The sequence below is a fragment of the Chlamydotis macqueenii genome, chromosome 1, assembly GCF_036417535.1.
Source record: "Chlamydotis macqueenii isolate bChlMac1 chromosome 1, bChlMac1.mat, whole genome shotgun sequence".
Classification (NCBI taxonomy): domain Eukaryota; kingdom Metazoa; phylum Chordata; class Aves; order Otidiformes; family Otididae; genus Chlamydotis; species Chlamydotis macqueenii.
The window spans coordinates 55888394-55909795 of record NC_141556.1 but is presented as its reverse complement, the minus strand read 5'-3'; the positions used below and the strand labels follow the sequence as shown (position 1 = coordinate 55909795).

General features: G+C 37.3%; 1 protein-coding gene across 10 annotated transcripts in view; it reads left to right on the top strand.

Moving 5' to 3' along the window:
• The window catches only part of TNRC6B (trinucleotide repeat containing adaptor 6B), a 149456-nt gene that overhangs the window by 26069 nt on the left and 101985 nt on the right, over positions 1 to 21402 (top strand). For 8 of the 10 annotated variants that reach the window (XM_086752498.1, XM_086752587.1, XM_086752580.1 and 5 more), the window contains one exon: positions 16048 to 16115. The exons of the other annotated variants lie outside the window; for them this stretch is intronic. In XM_086752498.1, coding sequence (XP_086608624.1) covers positions 16048 to 16115 — 68 coding nt within the window. The remainder of the gene's footprint in view (positions 1 to 16047; positions 16116 to 21402) is intronic. 10 annotated transcript variants of the gene reach the window in all.

The window sequence follows — 21402 nt, the reverse complement described above, 5'->3', positions numbered from 1 at the left end:
AAATAACCTGAACAGTTGTACAAGAAGACTCTATAATAAAGTGGAAAACAAGTTATATATCATGTTTTATTCCTTGTGACTGGTTTGGTTCCATAACTGTTTCAGATTTTCTGACATCCTAGACTGTATTGTATTCTGAGATGCCAAGACCAAGCCCTGAAGAGAAAAGATTTCCTTCTGTTTTTAAAAAGAAAAAAAAAGCTGTACCTCATGTAGAGCTGAGCAGATTGCTTCAAAGACTACGTAAATATGGCTTCAAACTAATTAACATTCCGTGAGGTATGATTAGAAGATGTAATCCCTGCAGTCATGAAGAGTGATAGTCATGTTTGGAATTGACCTAATCATGATAGGAATCAACCTGGTGGCACTGCTACAAGAGTTGGCCTTCGTGCTTGCCTTTGCCACTCTTGAAATTAATGACAGAAATCCAGTGGCAACTTCTTGGTAATTAAGCTTGAGGAAAGTTATGGATGGACTCAGTCCTGACTTTAATGTTTTTCTGCCCCGCTGTTATTAATGCATACATTTTAATCTCATTTTGTAATTTATTTATTTCTTTATATTGTAGTTGAGTTGTGCTCTCAGTCTTCTCCATTTTGCCTACTTGGGAAGTTTCTACAATTCTTCCCTTTATATATATTTTTTTTTGACAACGTATCCTTTTGTCATTCATTGGACTGCTTTCCAGCTAAGAGTGTTTTTTGTACCTGCTCTTTTCCCTTCTCCCTACCCCCTGCCTCATAGGCTACTTTTTGGAGAAACTTACTGTCTTGGCAGTGTTGTTGCCAGGGCTTTTCATTTTAACTGTTTCTGTTGTTTGATCTCACAGTTTCTTCCTTGTTGTCAGACTGTCAGAAGATGCTTTCTGTTAATGTGGCATCAACAAGGTAAAGACATCTGGCACCTGTCAATACCACACTTTTGATTCCAATAATTGTCTGATATCAGTGCCCTGAAGAGGGGGAAGCAACCTGTACAGAAGTAAGCCTATTTTCAAATGAGCTTAGAGTTTTTAAAAATGTAGTTATTTTTGGCAGATGTAGAAGTCTTGTTTGACAGGAATATTGGGTCTGTTTTGTCCATGTGAGTATCATACAGCAAAGTATGCTTTCACTTTATAAAATAGTTGGGAGATGGGGTGCCTGGTTTCTGGCTTTTCAGGATCTCTTTTTCCCTTCACAGAATAAAAAAAAAAAAAAAAAAGAAGGAAAACAACATTTCTGCTTGGAACCCCACACCCTCTACTGCTCTTTGGATTATAATTTTATTTTTTAAGTATATTTTGTGGTAGTTAATTTGCCACTAATGATTACTAGGCTTTTTCCATGAACAGCCTTGGTACTCTGAAAGTATCAACAAGCTCTGTACTTCTTGTTTGTGACTGATTTCTTTTGGCTGTTTTCATCCATCTGTTAAGGATTACTGCACAGACAACACTTAAACTTTGTTTCTCAGTTGTTCCTTTGCTGTAAAATATTGCAGGAGGAAGCTAAAATTTTATACCTGATTTGAAGTATTTCTAGACTTCTTTCAATCTTGGCGGGAGTTTTGAGCTTATGTAAGCAAACTTCTTTCTCAAAAAAATGCAACTAAAATTTCCATGTCAGATGTCAAATTTCCGTCTTTGTTGTTCCCTCATCTTTCAAAGTAAAAACCTTTGAATTTGCAGGGAGGGAGGGGTTTTGACCTGAGTAATTTATAGAAAGTTATTTATGAATTGTGGTTTTGATTCAATATTGTTGAAGGGAAAGGAGGAAAAATAGCTAGTTTTTCCCTTTTAGTATTTTGTATGATAAAAATCTAGATACGCTAAATTTTTGATGAAAAATGTGGCTGCACAGGGTTTGTAATAATGCTCAACTCCTAGGAAGTACAGGAAAAAGGAAAAGTTTGTGTTCTGTGGTGTTAGATAAATGTATTTTTATTCAAAGGTTTTTTTTAGTATTTATAAAAATAATTATTGAACTGAATAGGTAGTCTAGAAATTAGACTACTTTTCCACAGTCTGGTGGCTTTTTCAAAACCAGTGACAAAAACATTGAGGCTTGTCCTGTTGTTCAGTCTCTCTGTGCCATGCCACTTAAAAAGATGTCCTGAGGTTACCTGTTAACCCTTGTTTTATTTCAAATTGCTTCCCTGTTCTTATCTGTCAACATGCATTTTTCACTTATGTTATTGCCTGCCTGTGCTCATTCTGGTTAACTATTATTTTTTTTGCCTCTTGGTGTCTAATTGTGAACTAGCATTTTCCTTCTTTTTAAATCACTCTTCAGAACTCTGTTGGCACTGGTTATGTTGTTTTTGTTTTATTTTTATAAACCTGAAGCATTCACGCAGAGATGAAGAAAAGATTAAAAAGTATATGACACTTACTCAAGTGTCTAAGCTCTTGCTTTTATTTCATATATGTTGAGAATAAAGAAACATAAACCTGCCTGAGTAGTAGAATCATAGAACAGTTTGGATTGTAAGGGACCTTTAAAGGTCATCTAGTCCAACCCCCCTGCAAGAAGCAGGGACATCTCCAGATCAGGTTGCTCAGAGCCTCATCCAACCTGGCCTTGAATGTTTCCAGGAACGGGGCATCTATAACCTCATCTATCACCAACCTATTCCAGTGTTCTACCACCCTCATTGTAAAAAAATTTTTCCTAATGTCTAATCTGAATCTACCTCCCTCTATTTTAGAACCATTACTCCTCATCCTATTACAACAGGTCCTACTGAAGAGTTTCTCCCCATCTTTCCTGTAGGCCCCCTTTAGGTATTGGAAGGGTGCTATGAGGTCTCCCTGGAGCCTCTTCTTCTCCAGGATGAACAGCCCCAACTCTCTCAGCCTGTCCTCATAGGAGATGTGCTCCAGCTCTCTGATCATCTCTGTGGCCCTCCTCTGGACTCTCTCCAACAGGTCCACGTCCTTCTTATGTTGGGGGCTCCAGAGCTGGACACAGTACTCCAGGTGGGGTCTCAGGAGAGCAGAGTAGAGGAGGAGAATCATCTCCTTCGACCTGCTGGCCACTCTTCTTTTGGTGCAGCAGTTTCTAGGCTGCAAGTGCACATTGCCAGCTCATGTTGAGCTTCTCATCCACCAGCACACTGAATTCCTTCTCCTCAGGGCTGCTGTAAATCCATTTTTCTGCTGTCAGTCCATTGTATTTGTATTTGATCTGTTAAGTTACATGTTTTATATTTATAAACAGAAGCTTAAAATTCAGAAGGAGGTGGTGTTAGGAGGGAGTGTTACCAGTCAGGGGATATCTTTCTTAAAAGCAAAAGTGTTCCGCCAACTGCATTTATGTGTAAATTATCCTCTGGTTTTGATAGTGGATGTTGCTTGATGTTGGCTGTAATGCAAAAGTTAGGCTGGTGCTTTCATTGTGTGGTATTTAGAATTAATACAGTAAAAAGAAAATCTTACTTGGGTAGTTAAGTTTAACACAGCATCCAAAACTTTGACATCTGTATCTCTGGGGTTTAGAATACTACTTACTGATACAGAACTGGGTTTCTATTTAGATAGCACTAAATAATTTAAAATGTTCAGGCAGAAGGCCTATACAGTAATAAAATGGACAAAATGCTTTGTCACTGTAATTAAAAAAACCCTGTTTTCCAGTCTAGTACTGGCCTGGTACGTGGTCCTTTCAGACTTGATGGTTTCTCTGCAATATGAATCCCTGTTACTCTTGAAAATTTTGGCTTGTTACAAAGAGGTGAACTTTCAACCTCAGTGTACTTTCTTGTGAATGCCTGACAAGTCAGAGTAGGTTTCGGTTACTCATGTGGCTGCTGACTCTCCGTTGGGTCCAGGAAAGTATCTTTTTTTTTTTTTTTTAATCACCCACCATATTTTTGGAATGCAATTGTTTTATTCATTTTTAATGTCTGCTCGTGGGATACTTGTGGAGCTTCCAACATTTCTGTTCACTGATGTATAGGCTGTGTTTCCATCATTTTTCTGGAACATGAGTTATAGGAGCAGCTAGTCTTTCTAATGCTGACCTACAACTATACTAAGTTCCTAGATTCTTTTTATAAAGTATTTTGTAAAATCTTTTAGAAGTAGAAAGGTATTCTGCCAAACAAGACACTTACCTTGTGCTTCTCCCAAAAGGTAGCAGCTTAAGAACTGATCTAAGCACAAAGAAAACTTTTCACAACAGAAACTGATGTCATCCTCATTGTGCTCTGCTAGGTTCGTTTTTCTAGCCTGAAAATATTACAGCTCCTTAGGAGGGTAATTTAAAACCCTAAATATTTGTATATCGTGTATTTAAAAAAAAAATCCATTAATCTGTTAGTAAAGAATGAAATTACTTTAAATCTTAAGTTAATAAAGCAGTCCTTGCTTCTAATGACATGTTATTAAAGTTTGTAAAAATGTTATGGCAATGGAAAATAAAACCCAAGAAAAAAAACAAATGATGCAAAATAAAAGCAACTGCTCATCACCAACTGACCAATGCCCAGCCAATCCTGAGCAATGGCAGCTCCTGCCAGCCTCCACCCCTCAACACAACCCTCCATGCCGCAGTTTGATTGCTAAGCACGATGTCCTATGGTATGGAATATCCCTCTGGTCATTTGGAGTCAGCTGTCTCAGCTGTGTCCCCTCCCAATTTTTTGTGCACCCCCAGCCTAGTTGCTGGTGGGGCAGTCTGAGGAGCAGAAAAGGCTTTGACTCTGTGTAAGCACTGCTCAGCAATAACTAAAACATCTGTGTGTTATCAGCTCTATTTTCAGCACAAATCCAAAACATAGCCCCATACAAGCTACTGTAGAAGTGTAACTCCATCCCAGCCAAAACCAGTACACCATGTTATCAGGGTCTACTGGCTTTATGAAACAGCAGATATAAACAAGGTGAAATTGTTGAGGACCTTGCGAAAGAAAAAGAACATAGAATTAAACAGACAGTGCTACTTGAACTGGTTTAAAGGAGTGCTGTTGATAGCTTAGCTACTTGGACGTTTTTTGAACAAATTCAAGATCAAGTGCAAGATTTTGCCAGTTGAGTGTACTGTTTTCTACAGAGGCAAGATGGATTACTCATTTGAAACCTACTTACCCATAGTGAAGATTAAGATTGCTAAAATATAGATACTAAATTGAAAGAGGAATCTCTCTTTTTTAATCTCTGAATACCCTGAAGCTCTTTTGAAGCAGAAAAGAGAAGGTTGATACAAAGTTGTATTTTCTTTCCCTTGGAAAATACCATCATCTGCCAAATTGACTTTGATATCTCTACGGGCTGTCGTCATATGGTCCTTTGATCCAGCCTTTTTCTATCTACAGTTCATGTGGAGGAGATGTAATGGCTTGGAATGTCATTGCAGTAAACAAGCGTGTATCTCAGATTTCTAAAGGAAAAAAATGCTTCAGTCTTAAATAAAACTCAATTAAACTCACCTTTTCTGTTCTTTTAAAGGTTCTTTCTCCTTCCTACATGTCTTCTCGTTAGTTTTTTTCACAACCAATAGTATATCTTCTTCAGTTGATTACAGCAGTGAATGAATTAGATAAAAAAAAGCAAATAATATTTGCTTAAAAATTAAAAAAAACCAAACAAACAACCAGTTCTACATTTGAGAGCTAACATGGTATAGTCCCACTATGATTTTAGACACAGACACTCAAGAACATTGCTTTGTGGCTTTGCTAACAAAATGTCTCTTCTCATGCAGGTGTACTATTGGCACACAATTTGAGGAGTTTCTGCATTTTCAGGATATTGCTTTTTGATCTCTTTCCATTTGGTATTGACTTTACAGAGTTGCTGGCAGTGGTTGCAGTCCATGTCAATGTGACGTATTAGAGTTCTATATCATCAGCCACTTAAAATCTGGTAGATGCAAAAGTTTTGATAAATGTTTTCAATCTTACTGTCTTATGGCAGACTGAGGGGGTAGGCATTTGGGAAAAAAAAATTGAGTTATGGACAATAAAAGCTTATTTCCAAATAATTTGTAGTCTGATGGTTTGGCTGAGTCATTGAAAGGTGTAAAACTCACTGGTCTTGTTGACTTCATACATTTGCAAGGCTTCATATATTTGCATGACCTTACAAGGACAGTTTCATTTTCAGTTTGTGAACTAGATGGGTATGAATTTGTTTCAGTTCCTCAAATTTCTTTCTTCTCTCATTGAATGTTGAAGAAGTGGGTATGAGGTTGTGGAGAAGACCATTTTTGTTACTATTATTATTGACACTAAAAAGAGTAGTGATGGTCTTTGTCATTACAGTAGGTGCACGGATAACTAAGGACACTTGAACTTTGCAAAAAGGCATTGTGCAATATCCGTTCCCCGGAGGGTAAAAGCAACATTAAAAGCATGTCGGTATTTCCTGTCATTTGCCTAAAGTCTACGGTCCAAATGTCTCGGTGAACAGACAAGATGGTATATTATGAAGAGGGGAAAATTTAATCGTTGCCTACAGACGCAGTAAGCCTGTGTGGAATTAGATTGCTAAGACACGTTACAGAAGTACTCTGAAATCGTATTGGTAGGTTTCAACAGGTACGGAGTTTCCACATGTGATTCCTAGAGAAATAAGTTACTCCTGTTGTGTTTGAGTTTTTGGTTTGAGGGCAAGTTGTAATGTGTGCAAGCAAGAAAAGCTTAGGTTCTGCCTCAGAGATAAGTGGGTGTGTTAATGGTTTTGGTGGTCTATCAGATATCTAACAATTCTAATAATCCTGAGAAATTTGGAAAAATTATACAATCTCTATGTGTCTATGTGTTTAGAATCCACACAATAGATTTCTGTTCTGTGAACACAGAAGAGAAAGTTAGATTGTCTTTCTCTTCCTTGCCTGTCTGGTCAGATCTCTTAAGACAGAGTAATCTCAGCACCTCTTTATGTGTGCCTGGTTTATATCACTTTCAATCACTCCTAACAAACAGCAGAAAACAGTATTTGTGGCAGTGAAGGTGACTGAATGTGTAATGCAAAAGTGTAATTTAGTTTTCAGTAATTCTGATTATCGTCTGCTTTCCTGAGCTATTAAAAACTTCCAGTTGTTTGTGCCTGTTGTCCTTTTGTGGCAACGCATCACATAGCTTTCTACTCTAAGTGGAAGAGAGCAGTTAACATGTTTTCTCTGTTCTCTCAGCAGGGTGGTTAACAATGTGTATATCAAAATAACAACCACTTACAGATGTCAGTTTAAACTGCTATAACGTGTTCATGTGTGTCTGTACCATAAATAGTAAATTAACTGTAAAATGATTTGGCTAAATAGTCGTTGGGCTGCACATGAGTGGCTGTTCGAAGTAGTGGTGAGGGCTGAAGTTTTCAAGGGCTTTCGGGTCAGATTTTTCCCCTAAATGGAGAGTGTAAAAGACATGTTATGGAAGTGTAAAAGTTTGGTTTTGTTTTTTTTTTTCCAAAGTTGCAGAAGTTTGCAAGAATTAACGGCTTGTGAAATGCTAATGAACTTTAGCTGAAGAATAATACAGAAAGATAGTTAAATAAAAGATGAGAATTACTCATGTCTTACTAAATTCAGGTTTTTCTGGGATCCATACGTACTATGTACGTACAGAGCATGCTCAGAAATGGATGGAGTTCATCATCAGCTGTGGTGCAGAAAAAGGAGACAGCTTTTGCTTATGTTCAGAATGCTTTATGCATTTTGTTTCTTTCTGTGTCGGAGATTGCTGAACTATTATTCAAAGCTGCCTTCACAGCTTCAGAGTTGAAGTTTTCAAATGGCATTTCTAGACATCCTGTCATGCCATAACTTGAATGACTTAAACATCTTTGGTGGTTGAAGGTGTTACCGGCAAAACAGTATCTTGTTGCAAACAACTAGGTAGTCCAAATTGCCTTCAGAGCAAGATTCACATGGTGTTTTGTTTTTGTGCATATATGTGTATGTGAGCTGTTCCATTTGAAATACTTTACAGCTAAGTAGTGTGTTTTAAAAATATTTTTTTATTTAAGTAAACTTTCTTATATCTGCAGTATAAAATTTGGCTGGGGTCCTGACCTTTTTAGTATTTCCCAAGTGTGACTGTCATTTTCATGATATTCATAAAACTATTTGTTTTAAGCTTAGCAGGGAATTAATGTTGAGCTCCTGGGTATTTAACAAAATATTAAATAACATAAACATTTTAAAAATTAGATAGGAAATGGGCCATAGGTTATTTTTGCAATTGCGGGTGATTAGTGACAGTTGGAGGCAGAAGCAAAATTTCAAGTCTTTTAACCATTGCTGCAGGTTTGGTGCTTATATAGGTGAAACAAATTATATATTCTGAGCTACGTAACTTCTCTATTCTTAATGATTAATTGAGCCGCCATTGATAACAGTCTTATTGTTCTATAATGATGATGCACATTTTAATGATTGTGTATGTTAACATGTTGGCATTTATAGTTAATGTTGTAACACTTCATTGAGTCAGGAATTAAAGTACCATTAGACTGCGTATACCAAACATGGCTATTAGATTAGTGATTTTTAAAAGTAATTATATGTGGTTTAAGTGTGTTAGCATTCAAAATGATTAGCAGGGAGTACTGAATGTGATATGTGACTTAGCAGTAGGATTACGTTAGTTTTCACTTCCCTTTTTACTAACAGGAAAACCAGTTAGGACTGCGTGATGGTAATAACACTGAAACGTCAAGAAAATTGTGAGTAGGCTAGGAGATGGTTCACATTTTGTGTTAGTATTTTCTGTATACTGAGATTGAGCTTTGACAAAATGGAGGGGGGAAAAGGTAGAAATAGGTTCAAATGAAAATTTAGTAACATCATAATGCTGCACAATTCAACAAAATCCTGAAAGAGACCAAAAAGTCAGATAACATTTCACGCGTGCCTTGTCTGCAAGACTTTCCTGTGTGTGATTCTGAAAAATACTTTGCTCTTTCTCATTTTAGGAGCTGGCTTTTTCTATTATTTTCTTTTTTTAAGGTTTAAATAACTATTTCTAAGGCGGTTTGGTTTTTTTTTTTTTTTTTTTTATGCTTACACCTGTGTACTGAAATTAAGGTTTAATCTAAAAAGTATATTTTGGGACTGATTTTGCTCACCAACTTGTGCTATTTAGGCATATTTTGAGATGCTAGTTTGACACTAATTTATTATGAAGAAAATTATTAAAGTGTTTGCAGCTAAATTGCATTGATTTTTATTGAAAGAAGCTAAATTAAAAGTTTAATTAATCTGTTACTAATGAGTAAAACTTTCCCCGATGAAGTTTGTCCAAAGTGCTCATAATAAAGCCAGGCAGACAGGTGCTTTCCTTTCGGTTGTAGCAGTGGTTATATTTCTGTTAGATCTCAAATTGTCTCAGAGATTTCTGACAAGTCCTTCTAACTGCTGGGCACATACAGGGTTTCCACCACTGTTAGCAGTAGTGACTACTGGCTGATGGCTTGGATTTTAAGATTAGGTTGTGCAATTCTACTTAAAGCAAGTATTACTGAGACAAAAGAAATGCTGATGGCCTGTTTACAGTAGCGCTGTTGCTGATGATGATTGGGATGGTGTTAAAGCAGTAGTTGTGGCAAAAGACCAACTTTATCAGTCTTAAGCTGGGCCTCCGGCAGACTGTGTTAAAATTAGCAGGTAACATAGAGCACTGGAAATAAATTGCCACAACCTGCAGAAGGCAGCTTTTGACCTTGGCTGATCCTCACTGGAGACTAGTTGTATGCCAGATAAAGTTTTCAGATCATGCGTGCTTGAGATGCTAACGAATGAGAAATCTTTTTTTAAAGAGTCTTCATCTCCTATTCACTCAGGTGGCTGGTTGCAATCTTTTTTTTTTTGTAAAATAGAAAAGAAAAAAAAAAATCACAGCCATGAAAAAGAACTATTGAATGAGAGGGAAAAGGTAGTGATAGTTCTCTGATGAAGCTGCGTTAGTGTATTTCTGTAACTTATGAAGACAAAAAGACAAAATACTATTTAAAATTAATAGCTTTCCATAACAGAATTTCTTACAAGCATCTGTCTTTTTTTTTCCTGATGAAATGCTTGGTTTCTCTTATGCTCAGTTCAGTTTTGGTGGGCTAGGATATCTAATGAAGGTGTTGAATCTTGTTAACGAAAATGTGCTTTCTGACATCAGGATTTGGGAAACATGAGGCTTTTGCCCTTGAAACTTTCTGGGCCTTCGAAGTGTGGCTGACTTTATCTAGGAACTCCAGATTAGGTTTACTCATTAATCAAATCCATTAGGGTCTCATTGGAGATATTTTTAGAAAGAGTAGTATGAAACTGTAGTAACAGGTGTTGTGCTTCTGCAAAGGAAGGTAATGGTTTATTATGTCTAAGCTCCTTGTGATATATTTCAGTTTCTAAAAACTAAGTATTGCGTGTTTAATTGTGAATAGCTTTTTTCGCCTACATAAAACAATTTGTCTTTTGTTATTTAGAACACTCAACATATAAATTTTTGTCAAAATTTGGATATTCATAGGTGCCTGGATTTTTAAGGAAAAAAAGGCAATGAAATAATAAAATGTGGAATTCAACAACTTGCGGTTCCTTTTTTTAAAAACGCAAGTTTTCTATTGACTTCCCCCCTGCTGTTTAAAGGTTTATTTCTGGTTCCTGCTTCCAGCTGCCAGAATCTTGAAGCCTTCTCCATTGCTTGCCAGGAGAAACAGGTGTGGAGTGCGCTTCCTTTGATTCCTCCTCTTGGAATCAATGGCTCCCTCTGCAGTCGTTTTTGGAGAAACTAAAGTGTCTTGGATCTTCGGCCGTTCCACATTTTCTTCTTTCGTTGGGAGGAATACAATAGGTACAAGAGTTTTGTCTTGCGTCCACCTTCCACTCTTTTTCTGCATATTCAGAACAACTGCCTTTTCCTACGTATGGCGTAAGTCAAGGGAGACTGAAGGCTTTGAATATGGCTTCTCAAAGTGCATGCAGTTAACTGAATCTGTTGTGGTCGCTGTGTACTGTGTATGGCTGAAACTTAATGAGGACTCTGGGCTCCAGCATAATACAGTGGTGATAGAGTGGAGAGAAACTGAGAGACTTGTGGGGAAGTAATGTGAATAGGAATTTTCTAAGAACTGTGGGTGGGGGAGAAAAAGAAGAATATTTTCAGCTAACTGTGGCTATTACGTACTGTTGCTCTCTTCAGTTCACCCTTAGGTGATCAAAAACTTAAAATATCGTGTTCTCATCCTTTCTGCAATGGGATGTTACTATTGTCATTGGGAAAATAAATATTTTAATTTTTGAATACTTTTTTTTTTATCACAAAAATAACTAATGAATAGATAGCTGCATCTAAGAATTAATTTTAGGAAAATGTAAACAATGTCCATGTAATTTTACTGGGACAGTTTGCTCATTAATTGTTTTCAGAAGGTTCTTTGTCAGATACCTCTCTTTGAATTAAGATGAACTACCCAGTAAAGCGATTCTTACTTCTTAATGTCAGGAAAAGCTGGAAAGGCATGTTACTTTATAAGATTATTCTAGAATTTTTAGAACACTAAATCAACTATAACATTTTCTAGCAGAAATTTTAAAACCAACAAATTTCAGTGAAAAATATAGATCACTGATCATGAAATTGTTTAACGTATGCAGGCAAGCAATAAAAAATTACCAGCAAGGTTCTACAAAAAGGGGAATGCAAAAATTGCTGCACTGGATCAGGCCTGTGGAATGATCTTTATATATATACACCTTCCCCTTTCACTTTGTAAAAATTATTTTATTGGCAAAAACTTGTATTGCTATTGTTTTGTAATTCTCTAATACACAAATACATCTTCATATATGTAGACATATAAAGCATAAATTCCATAGGACTTGAGAAATTTGGTGTTGTAGTTTGTTTGTACAACAACTAATTTTTTATCTGCTTAATAGTATGTTTTTCAAATAATTATATACCCACTTACCTTCTATTTTTGTGAGTGGGTTAGGTTTTATTTATATTATGGCAGCAAAGGGGTGATATTTGATACAACACTGTCAAACTCTTTGTGTTTGCCTCAGTCGCGTGTTGTCTTCCATTGAGGGAAATCTGTAGCCCAAATGTTGAATTTTCTTCCTGTAAAATCTTCTCTCTGCCTCAGACCTTTCTTTAATCTGACCTCTCGTATTTTTAGAGTGTTATGGAGGGATTTTAAGCCTTCACTGTCTGTACTTATAGACAGTGTTCTAAAAGAGGACATACTATTGCTCTGCTACAGTCATTTCAGTATTTCTTTCTCTACTACTGTTTGACGTAGTTTAGTTTTTCTTGGTGGTTGTTTTATTTTTGGTTTTATGATTATGTAACTTTCTAAGATCTTTTTCTTAGACTTTTCGACACTGAAGTGCAGGTTCTTGCTGCATTGGGAATTTGGTAGGGTTTCTTTTCTCCTATGTATTACCTCTCAACATTAAACTGAATCTGTTTTCGTGTTCACAAGATTTGTAGGAAATTCAGGTTGGAAATGACCTCACAAGATCTCTAGTCTTATCTCCTGCTCAAAGAGTAAGCTGTGAGTCTGACCAGGTTACGAGGGATTTAATTCACTCTAGCCTTGAAAACCCTCTAACAAGGAGACTGCAAAAGTTCTCTGGGCTATATGTTCTAATGCTTGACTGTCCTCGTGGTGAAAATCTTATATCCAGTCTGGACTTCTCTTGTTTCAACTTAAGCTCATTACTTCTTGCCTGTTACAGGTACAGTTCTTCACTCTGGTGAGCCTGACTCCTTGCTGACCTCCTTGTAGATATAGATGGGCTGCTGTTAGCTCTCTTCAAAGCTATCTCTGTTCCAGGCTGAACAAGCCCAGCTCCCTCAACCTCTCCTCACAGATCAAGTGCTCTGGCTCACTAAGCATCTTGGTGGCGGATTGCATCCATTTTATGGATGTATTTCTTGTACTGGAGGGCTCAAAATGTGGTGCATAAAACCGTATCTGGAATAATAAGCACTGAGTAGAGGTGATAATCAATTCCCTCATCTACTGGCCAGGCTCTTTTTAATAAAGCCTGGGATACAGTTGACCTTTCCCGCTGGCTTATGATCAGCTTGCTGTCTGCAAAGCCTTTTTCCACAGAACTACTCACTGGTCAGTCTCCAGCCTGTATCATTGCCAGGGCCTCTCAGGTGTTTGTCCTTTTTGAATTCATAAAGTTGCTGCAGTGTCCGTTCCTCCAGCCTGTCCAGGTCCATGTGAATGGCAGCTCTGCCCTTGGGTATGTTGACTGAACCTCTTCACCCCCTTTAACTATTATCTTAAAAATCTGACCAGAGTACACAGTGCTGGCCCTTCAAGACATTGAGAAAGTTGTTTAATGGACGTGTCCTAGGGTAGACCCCTGCAGCACCCCACTTGATACCAGCCTGCAAGTAGCATACAACACAGTAACCATTATCCTCTGAGCATGACCAGACAAGCTTTTCCCACCTAGTTGTTCTTCCATTCTAAAAAGAGATATTCTTTCTAGTTCACTAATACTTGATTTCTTAAAGTTCCCATGTCCTCTTTTACTGTCTTGATGCATTTTGTTAGCTTTTTTATCAATGAAAACCTACCAAGTAATCTTTACTTTGTGTATTGAACCGTGTTCATGGGTACTTTCTCTGACTAGTTTTCTTGGTCAACTTCTTGTGAGAAACTTTGTCCTTGCATTTCTCTTAAGTTACAAGAAACTCAGCTCTTTTTTTCAGTGCTGACATAATCCTACCATATCTTCTTCAGTTTTTTGTAATGCTGATTTTAGTAATTTCAGATACATCTGCCTACTGTCTGAAGTATAGCAAGCTGATTAACATGTCTTAAAGGAGATGGGGTTTTCTAGTTACTTTAAAACAGGTTGTGCGTGGACCTACAATCTTGTTTCTAACTCAGGCAATTTGTTGTTCTTGTTTGCCCACTTCTCTTTCAAATGGTAATTTTTATAGGTATGCATGCTAGATGATGATGTGTCTGGAGTAGCTATGTCACTAGCATTCTTCATATAAAATTTGTATTAGAGCAACAGTTTCATTGGCAGTACTTCAGCAATTGCCTTGTCCTAATGGTGGTCTACTAGTTATTCCAGTTATCATTCAAATTTCTTCTTTATGATCTAATAAAATAATCTTTTGTTCCTTTCTAAGTTTTTGTTGGCTTTAAAATTATTCCCATTTTATACTTCAATTTTTATGATCTCTCCTTTTCTACAGCTTCATTAAATTGAATTTCTATTTTATATGGGAATCTTGTTAGTTTAGCACTGTGTATGTTGTATGTAGTGCTTCTGTACTCCCAGGTGCTGTATTTCATCTTTCTTCCCAGTACTGGCCACAAATTATTCATATGAATTGCCCTTGTCTCATACCAGTAGCAGGCTAAAATACCTCCTGATCTCAGGTTATGTAAGAGCAGCTCTTAAACATTTACCCTCACTCACAGAACCATGCTCTTTTGCTATGTGGCCACAAATCTGTAGCTGTTTTACCAGTTGTCACTCTTGTGTTTCAACATGCCCAACAACAGAATTAGTGGAATGAATACCTTTCTCTTCAGCTAGAGAGTTTTGTGTCCAGATGTTAGAGCTCTGGAGAATCAGATACAAACTGAGGTACAAATACATTTCAGTGTGTCCAGTATGGTGGGAATGCATGCATGGATAAAAGTCCAAGTTATTTACAGAACAGTAATGCAAAATCTTCTTGCTTTCAAATATTGCTTTTAAATGAAAATACTGATTTGACTGTGAGTTGCATGGGTACGTGTTTACAAATATGAAGTTACCTTATAGGTATTTGAGTGACTGTCTGTCTTCTGTATGTCATTACCAGTTCATCAGTTTCTCAGTTAATTTGTGGTTTTGTTTAGGGCTGTGTCTGTGCAGGCAAATAACATAATTTCTGTTATCCTTGTTAGATGTCAATATGCAGATAGTGGGTTTTTTTCAGTATTTTTGACCTATCAACAGGATCAAGGTACAAATTAGTAAACATGACTCGTTTGGATGGAGGTTAGGGGCACAAGGAAAATTGTTTGTTGGATTTTGTTTTGGTTTGGGTTTTTTTTACTCCTTCAAAGACTAAATCATGTTATCTTTACTGACTAATAGTGCTTCTCTGCTTTTTCCAGTTTAATGTAGTGAATCTTGGATTTGTGTGTGATTATGATTTAGTTGTTTTGTTGTATGGCTTATCGAGTATTGCAGTGTGGCCTGTTTGCTGGCTTCACATGAAGTAGAGCATTGCTAACTGTAGATCTGGATGTTTACGTAAAAAACTAAGTGCATGTGTTGAATTTTTTTATAAAGAGAAGAATATTTTGCTACCTGTGCAAGAAATTCTAGCCAAATGAAGTAATTAAATTAAGAGTGCATAATTAATTAATGATCCAATATAATGTAATTCTTCTTTCTGGCCAAAGAAATTACTGAAAATGTATGCTAAAAATGTATTTTTAAAGCAAACAATTAAACAGAAAACTTCCTTAGTGCCCTTGGAATCTTTTAACATGTGAGCCAAAGGAAATGCCTACCTTATGTTGTCATTGGAACAGCATCTATTTGAGCTTCCCTTAGGCCTCTTTTTTACCCTGCTAACTAAGCTTTGCATGTGCAGTGAAAGTATCTTTTTCATATAAAAGTTATTTTTTCACAAGAAGTACTCTGCTTTCACAACAGTTTCTGTCTGTGGTTAATAAGTTTATTTGAGAATTCTGATTTTTTTTTTCCAGATAGGTTGATAAACTTAACTTTTTACAAATTCCTGCTTCATATATAAGGAAGGAGTGGTAGAAGCCATCCTTATTCAGAATGACAAAGGAAGTCCATAACAGAGCAAAACTTAGTACTTATAGTCTGATAGTCTTCTGCTGTAGCCATTAAATCATTCTTTTTCCCTTGTAAGATTTTCTGAAAATTGTGATGTGAAATGATACCATAGCAATGGGGTTGGAGATGTACGTATGTTTCTAAGAAACTACATGATCTGTTCTGGACCAGCCACTATGATAAAGTGGCTGTCCTAAGGCGCTGCATATGGAAAAGGGCCACTTTAGGGGATGCGTGTTTTGCTCCACCAATTTCTGACCTGCAATGCTTGCCTTTGCAGATGGAACATGAGGATTTTGTAATGGAGGGGCATGGCAAGACTCCACCTCCTGGTGAAGAAAACAAACAGTGAGTCACACATTTATTTAAAAAGGGCCTTACCATAGTAAATGGTGTGAAGCACTCATGTTTAAATGTGCTGGAAGCATTGGTTGTTCATTTGGTGCTTGCCCTTTCGGTTCCTTAAATATCCATATAATAGTGGATGGTGGCTGAAAAAAAAAAAAAAGCAGGATGTTGACTTGCCTTACGTTTAAAAGCATAGAAATACACATTGCAATTTCAGAAGGTAAATCAGGAGTTGTTGTAAAAGGGATAATAATTCTGGAAGTTTGGTGCTGAGGTAGTGCATTTGTACATGAAGTTTTTATACAACTCTTCTTCACTGGAATAATGTGAAATATAATAGAACCAGGGCCTTCCTTTTGGTGTGCACGTGGTAGATTGGTCCTCTTTGAAATAAGAGCCTTATTTCATTAGAACGCATTTTATTAAAGGAAGAGAAATTGTAAACAAAATGCTCTTTCTAGGATGAACAATTTAAGATGCTGGTACGCAGTGCTTTAGGGAAAGCTTGATCAGAGAAGAAAATGACAGATTTCCGTTAGCAAACGGCATGTAGAAAATGGCTTTTTCATATGACTTCAAAATGAAATCCAGTAATGGCTGGGTTTTTTGGTGAGTTTTTGTTCAGACGGAAAGAACAGAGCTTTGTCCTAGAAATACTGCAGTAATGGTTGTCTTCCATGTTATTTTCTTTAGTTAATGCAATAGTAATTCAACTTTGATGTCATAATTAATTCTTTTTCCTGACCTGCCTTTTGGAGCAAGCAAGATCATGGCCTCTGGAAAATCCACAGCACAGGAGACTCTTCCCCACCCCCCCCCACCCCCCCACCCCCCCCCGGCCCTTTAATTGGATGTCTTCTCATGAGGAGGAGGAAGGTCTCATTGCTCAGCAGCACACTTGTTGCAGAAAGGCTGAGATTTGACTTGGGGTCAAAGTCTTGCTTGCCTTTTAGCTAAGCTAGCAACTGTAAGTTCACTGTCTCTGCAACAGTGAGAGGCCGTTTCTGAGGTAGCCAAGATGAGTTCAGGGGAGTTCTAGTGCTGAACATGCACATTCTTTCCACCATGAATGTGAGCCAAACTTCTCAAAGTAATTGCTGCTATTTCTTTCTATTCAGACTGCCCAACTTACTGTGGTACCAAAAGGTACAAAGCTCGTTGAAGCAGAAACTTTTCTGAAAGTTCCGGAAGATAAATCAGTGCAGAAATAAAAAGTAGGAGTTAGATTTCTGCTCTTCTGAGTTATTTCTTTAGATTTCTGGTAGTATAATGAAACACGTTATTGTAGTGAATACTGATAGATGTTGTACTGGATTTATCGTAGCCTCGTGATTGCTGTCTTATTTTAGGTGCAAGTGGAAGCTAGAATTACTTTACAGTTGACCTGATTTCCAATTGGAGCTTTTCAAGTGGCCTAACAACATTCTCTCTCTCTTCTCCAAAACTGTGGTTATTAGAGAATATAAGCCTAGTGATAAACAGGATTTTTGGTTTTTTAACTAATAAGTTTCTGTTCAGGTGGCATCTAGCGTCTTGTCACACAGATCCTGCCCTGAGGAGTATAATTGCTAATAATGTTGATAATATTTTGATGGAAGTCTAAAGGTGCAATTTTGGTAATGCAACTGAGAGACGAAGATACTTGTTTTGTGCAACTAGAGCACAATGCCAACAACATTCTATTGAGTATTGCTCTTAAATCAATCACTTGAATCTTCTTCTACCCACAATCTCAAATTTTCAACTACCGAACAAAATTGTCTGCCTTGGTAGAGCTTACCTCTTGCTGTAAGTGACATTGATCTGGCATTTGAGATGAACAAATGATAGTCACGCAAAAGATAAGTAATTTATATTCTTAAGTGACTCCAAAAAGATGCATTGATTTCAAATCTTTTGCTGTAGATCTCAGAAGAAAACAAAAAATCTGAAATTGCCTCTTTCCATTATTACTTACTTGCATTAGGGATTAATTTGCCATCCTGGAGCAGGTCTAGTGAGGACCACAGAGAGGAACTGGAGCATCTGACATAAGGGGAGAAGCTGAGAGAGCTGGGACTGTTTAGCCTTGAGATGAGAAAACTTGAGGGAGGATCTTATCTATGTGTCTAGATACCTGGTGAGGGAACTGGGCAAGACTGAGCCAAGCTCTTCACAATGGGGCCTGGTGAAGAGGCAAGAGGCAATGGGCATAAACTGAAATACAAGAAACTCCACTCAAACATAAGGAAGAAACCTTTTTTTTTTTTTTTTTTTTTTCCTTAAAGCATGAAATGTGGTTGGAACAGGTTGCCCAGAAAGGTTGTGCCTTCTTCATCCTTTAAAATATTCAGAACCCAGCTGGACACAACCTCGAGCCACCTGCTGTAGTTAACCATACTTTGAGCAGAGGAATGAGATTGATGATCTCAGAGATCCCTTCTATATACAGTTATTCTGTGATTCTGTGTACCTGTGTTTACTGTTATTCTCTTAGATGGTTAGAAATAAAATTGAGGCTTGGTAGTGAAAAGTAGATCATAAGTTTCAATGCAGAGTTAGACATTTGCTACAAAAATAGCTGCACTAGCTGAACATGCTTCCTTCCCTTTCCAGCTGTTCATCAGACTTCCTAGACTTTACTGCCTCTACAGCTGTGCAGAGGGGGATTTTTTTTTTTTAAGTGCTTCCAATTTGCTTTTCTGAAAAGTTGGCCATGTTAATTTACTTGCATTTCATAGGCAGCTTGATCTGGGTAACTCCGTACTGAGATTATTGAGGAAGGATTCAGAAGATACAGTTTCAGGAACTGACTTGTGAGGGAGCTAACTTGCACCAGAGTGCTGGAACAGTCTGCAGATGTTAATGTCCCAGGCAAGCCCAGCAATTTCTTAATAGTTAACTGCATTCCAAGGGACTCAAAGGTTGAATGGGTAATGAAAGAATAGAAATAAAAAGATAGTTCTGAGAAACTTAGAGTGGAAGCAGTAGTTCTTACCTAGCTTCAGTTCCATGTGAAATTTCCTTTGCTAAAGTACAGCTTCGTGATGGATGACAAGGAGCCAGCATCCATGAATGACTTCTGTCACTTTATTTCTGAAATGCCACAGAGTATTTCAACTCAGTTTGACTCAGAGATAAAAACTTGACGTTGCAAGAGTACCTTCTAGTATTAAAAAAACCCCACCTGCTTGAGTCTCACAAACCTTTCTTTTGCTGTATTGAACAGTTCTTTCAGGCAGACTTACTATACTAAAGTTGCAGCATTTTAAGATTTTTTTTTTATTCAACTCTAGATGATACCTGAGAACAGCTGTCTGCTGGTATCTGTCAACTTTGTGGAGAGGAATTATCCTGCTAGACTGTGTACAAGGTCTTTATAAATCTTCAACTGATCATTTTACAACATGAATAGAATAGATTTCAATTGAAGCTAATTATGAAGAAGAGAAGTTACTCATTCAAAATCCATAGTATCAGTGAAATACAGAATGGACATGCTCGTCTGTAATTTATGCATGGCACCTGTGTCACAAAACTGTCATGGTTGTGCAGCAGAGAGGGCTGCCACTCACACTAAAACCTATACTTCAAAAGGTCTGAGCCTGCCTGGACTAGTGGAGCTAATAATGGCTGTCTTGGACTGTGCTTCTACTCTGGCAGAGGATGGACTCCTTGAGAAATTGTTACTTCTCAGTTTTTAAGTACTCTGTAAGATCCTCCCTCCTCTCAGCTCTCTGGTACCTGATATAATTGTTTGTTTGTTACACTTGGCCACATTATTTTATTTTGTGGCTAATATGTTTCCCTCCCTCCCAAAGGAAAGGTTTGGAGAAAGATCAGTATCCTTATGTTTAACTGCAGGTAGATGTTTTGGTAGAGGTGTTTTCTCATATTTTTTATCCATTATGAAGAGGTTGACCTGAATTGCCATACTATCTCCCTTCAAAATACATTTTACGTGGCAGTCACTTCTTGCTGCCTTACCAGTTGTGATAGGGCTTTTACTTTTTCACTGCTAGAGCAAAGATTAACAGGCAACTTTGTTCAAGAAACATCTTTCCAAAACAAACTTATGTTGATAAGCAGAGAGTAGCTTCTCGTTCTACCTCTTTTGGGGTAGGAAAAAAATTTCTACTCAAGTCCTTAAATTGAGGTTGTGCTTCTAGTTCTAGCACACTAGTGCTAATTAGCAGCTCTGCCTGTGCTAATAAATTATTCCCTGCTGTCACCACCAGAAACTTCTGCACCTTGATCTATTAGTGAAAGGGATTGTGTAATGAAAAACCGCTCCTTTTTGTAAGAAAAATGTAAATGTTATGTTATTCCTGACTGACAGAGAGGTCTGTTTGACAGTAGCTGTTCAGACAGAAAGTGAGCCAAGTTCATGCTCATGTTTACTAGCAAGGTAAGCCAAGCTGTTACTGCTGTCTGAAGTAACTCAGCTGGCTATTCCTCACCTGTTGTTTTTTAAGTAGTGGGAGAGAAAGTGTTCACCTGTCTTGGCAATTTGTACATCTGGAAGTGATTCATATTGTAAGAAAGATAACAAAATAAGATCAGTTCTATAATTTACGAAGTATTGTTGGTTAGACGCACTGGAGAGCCTTTTTCCTGGCTTTATAGTTAATGTATAGATTCTGAGGCAGGAGGTCTTAATGAGACCCTCTAAAATTGCAGTAGTGCCAGGAAGAGATTGCAACCAGTGAGGAGTTGTTTTAAATCTGCTAATGTTCTCTTACATGATTCTTTGACATTTCAGCAGGAATATTCAGTATCTTCCTGGATTTGTGTGATGCTACAATTCAAAAAAAGCCATAGCTAAAATGATCTAAGCTGAAAATGAATTGTAGACTAATAAAATAATTTAAGTTGGAAGGGACCTCTGAAAGTCATCTCATCCAATCTCATGCTTGAAGGAGGGACAGATTTGAAGGTTAGATCTAACTTCTAAGTTGCATCAGGCTTTTCAAGATTATTCTAGAGGCTTTCTGGGTAATCTGTTTCAATGTTTGATCACCATCATGGTAGAGAAAATTTCCTAATAATTAGTAAGAATTTTCCTTGTTGCAATTTATGTCAGTTGCCTTTCATCTTGCAGCGTGCGTGTCTAAAAGTCAGTCTCAGTCTTCATTAAAAATTGCTTCTATTTTTGCTGACATAGTGGAATTATCCCCCCCCTTCAGTTTTTTCATTTTTAAAACAAAGCTAAACAAGCTCTATCAGCCTTTCCTTGTACTTCAAATAACAGGAGCCGGTTAATAGACCAGTCTTCCTTTGTTTTCAGCAACCTGACGAAACTAGATGC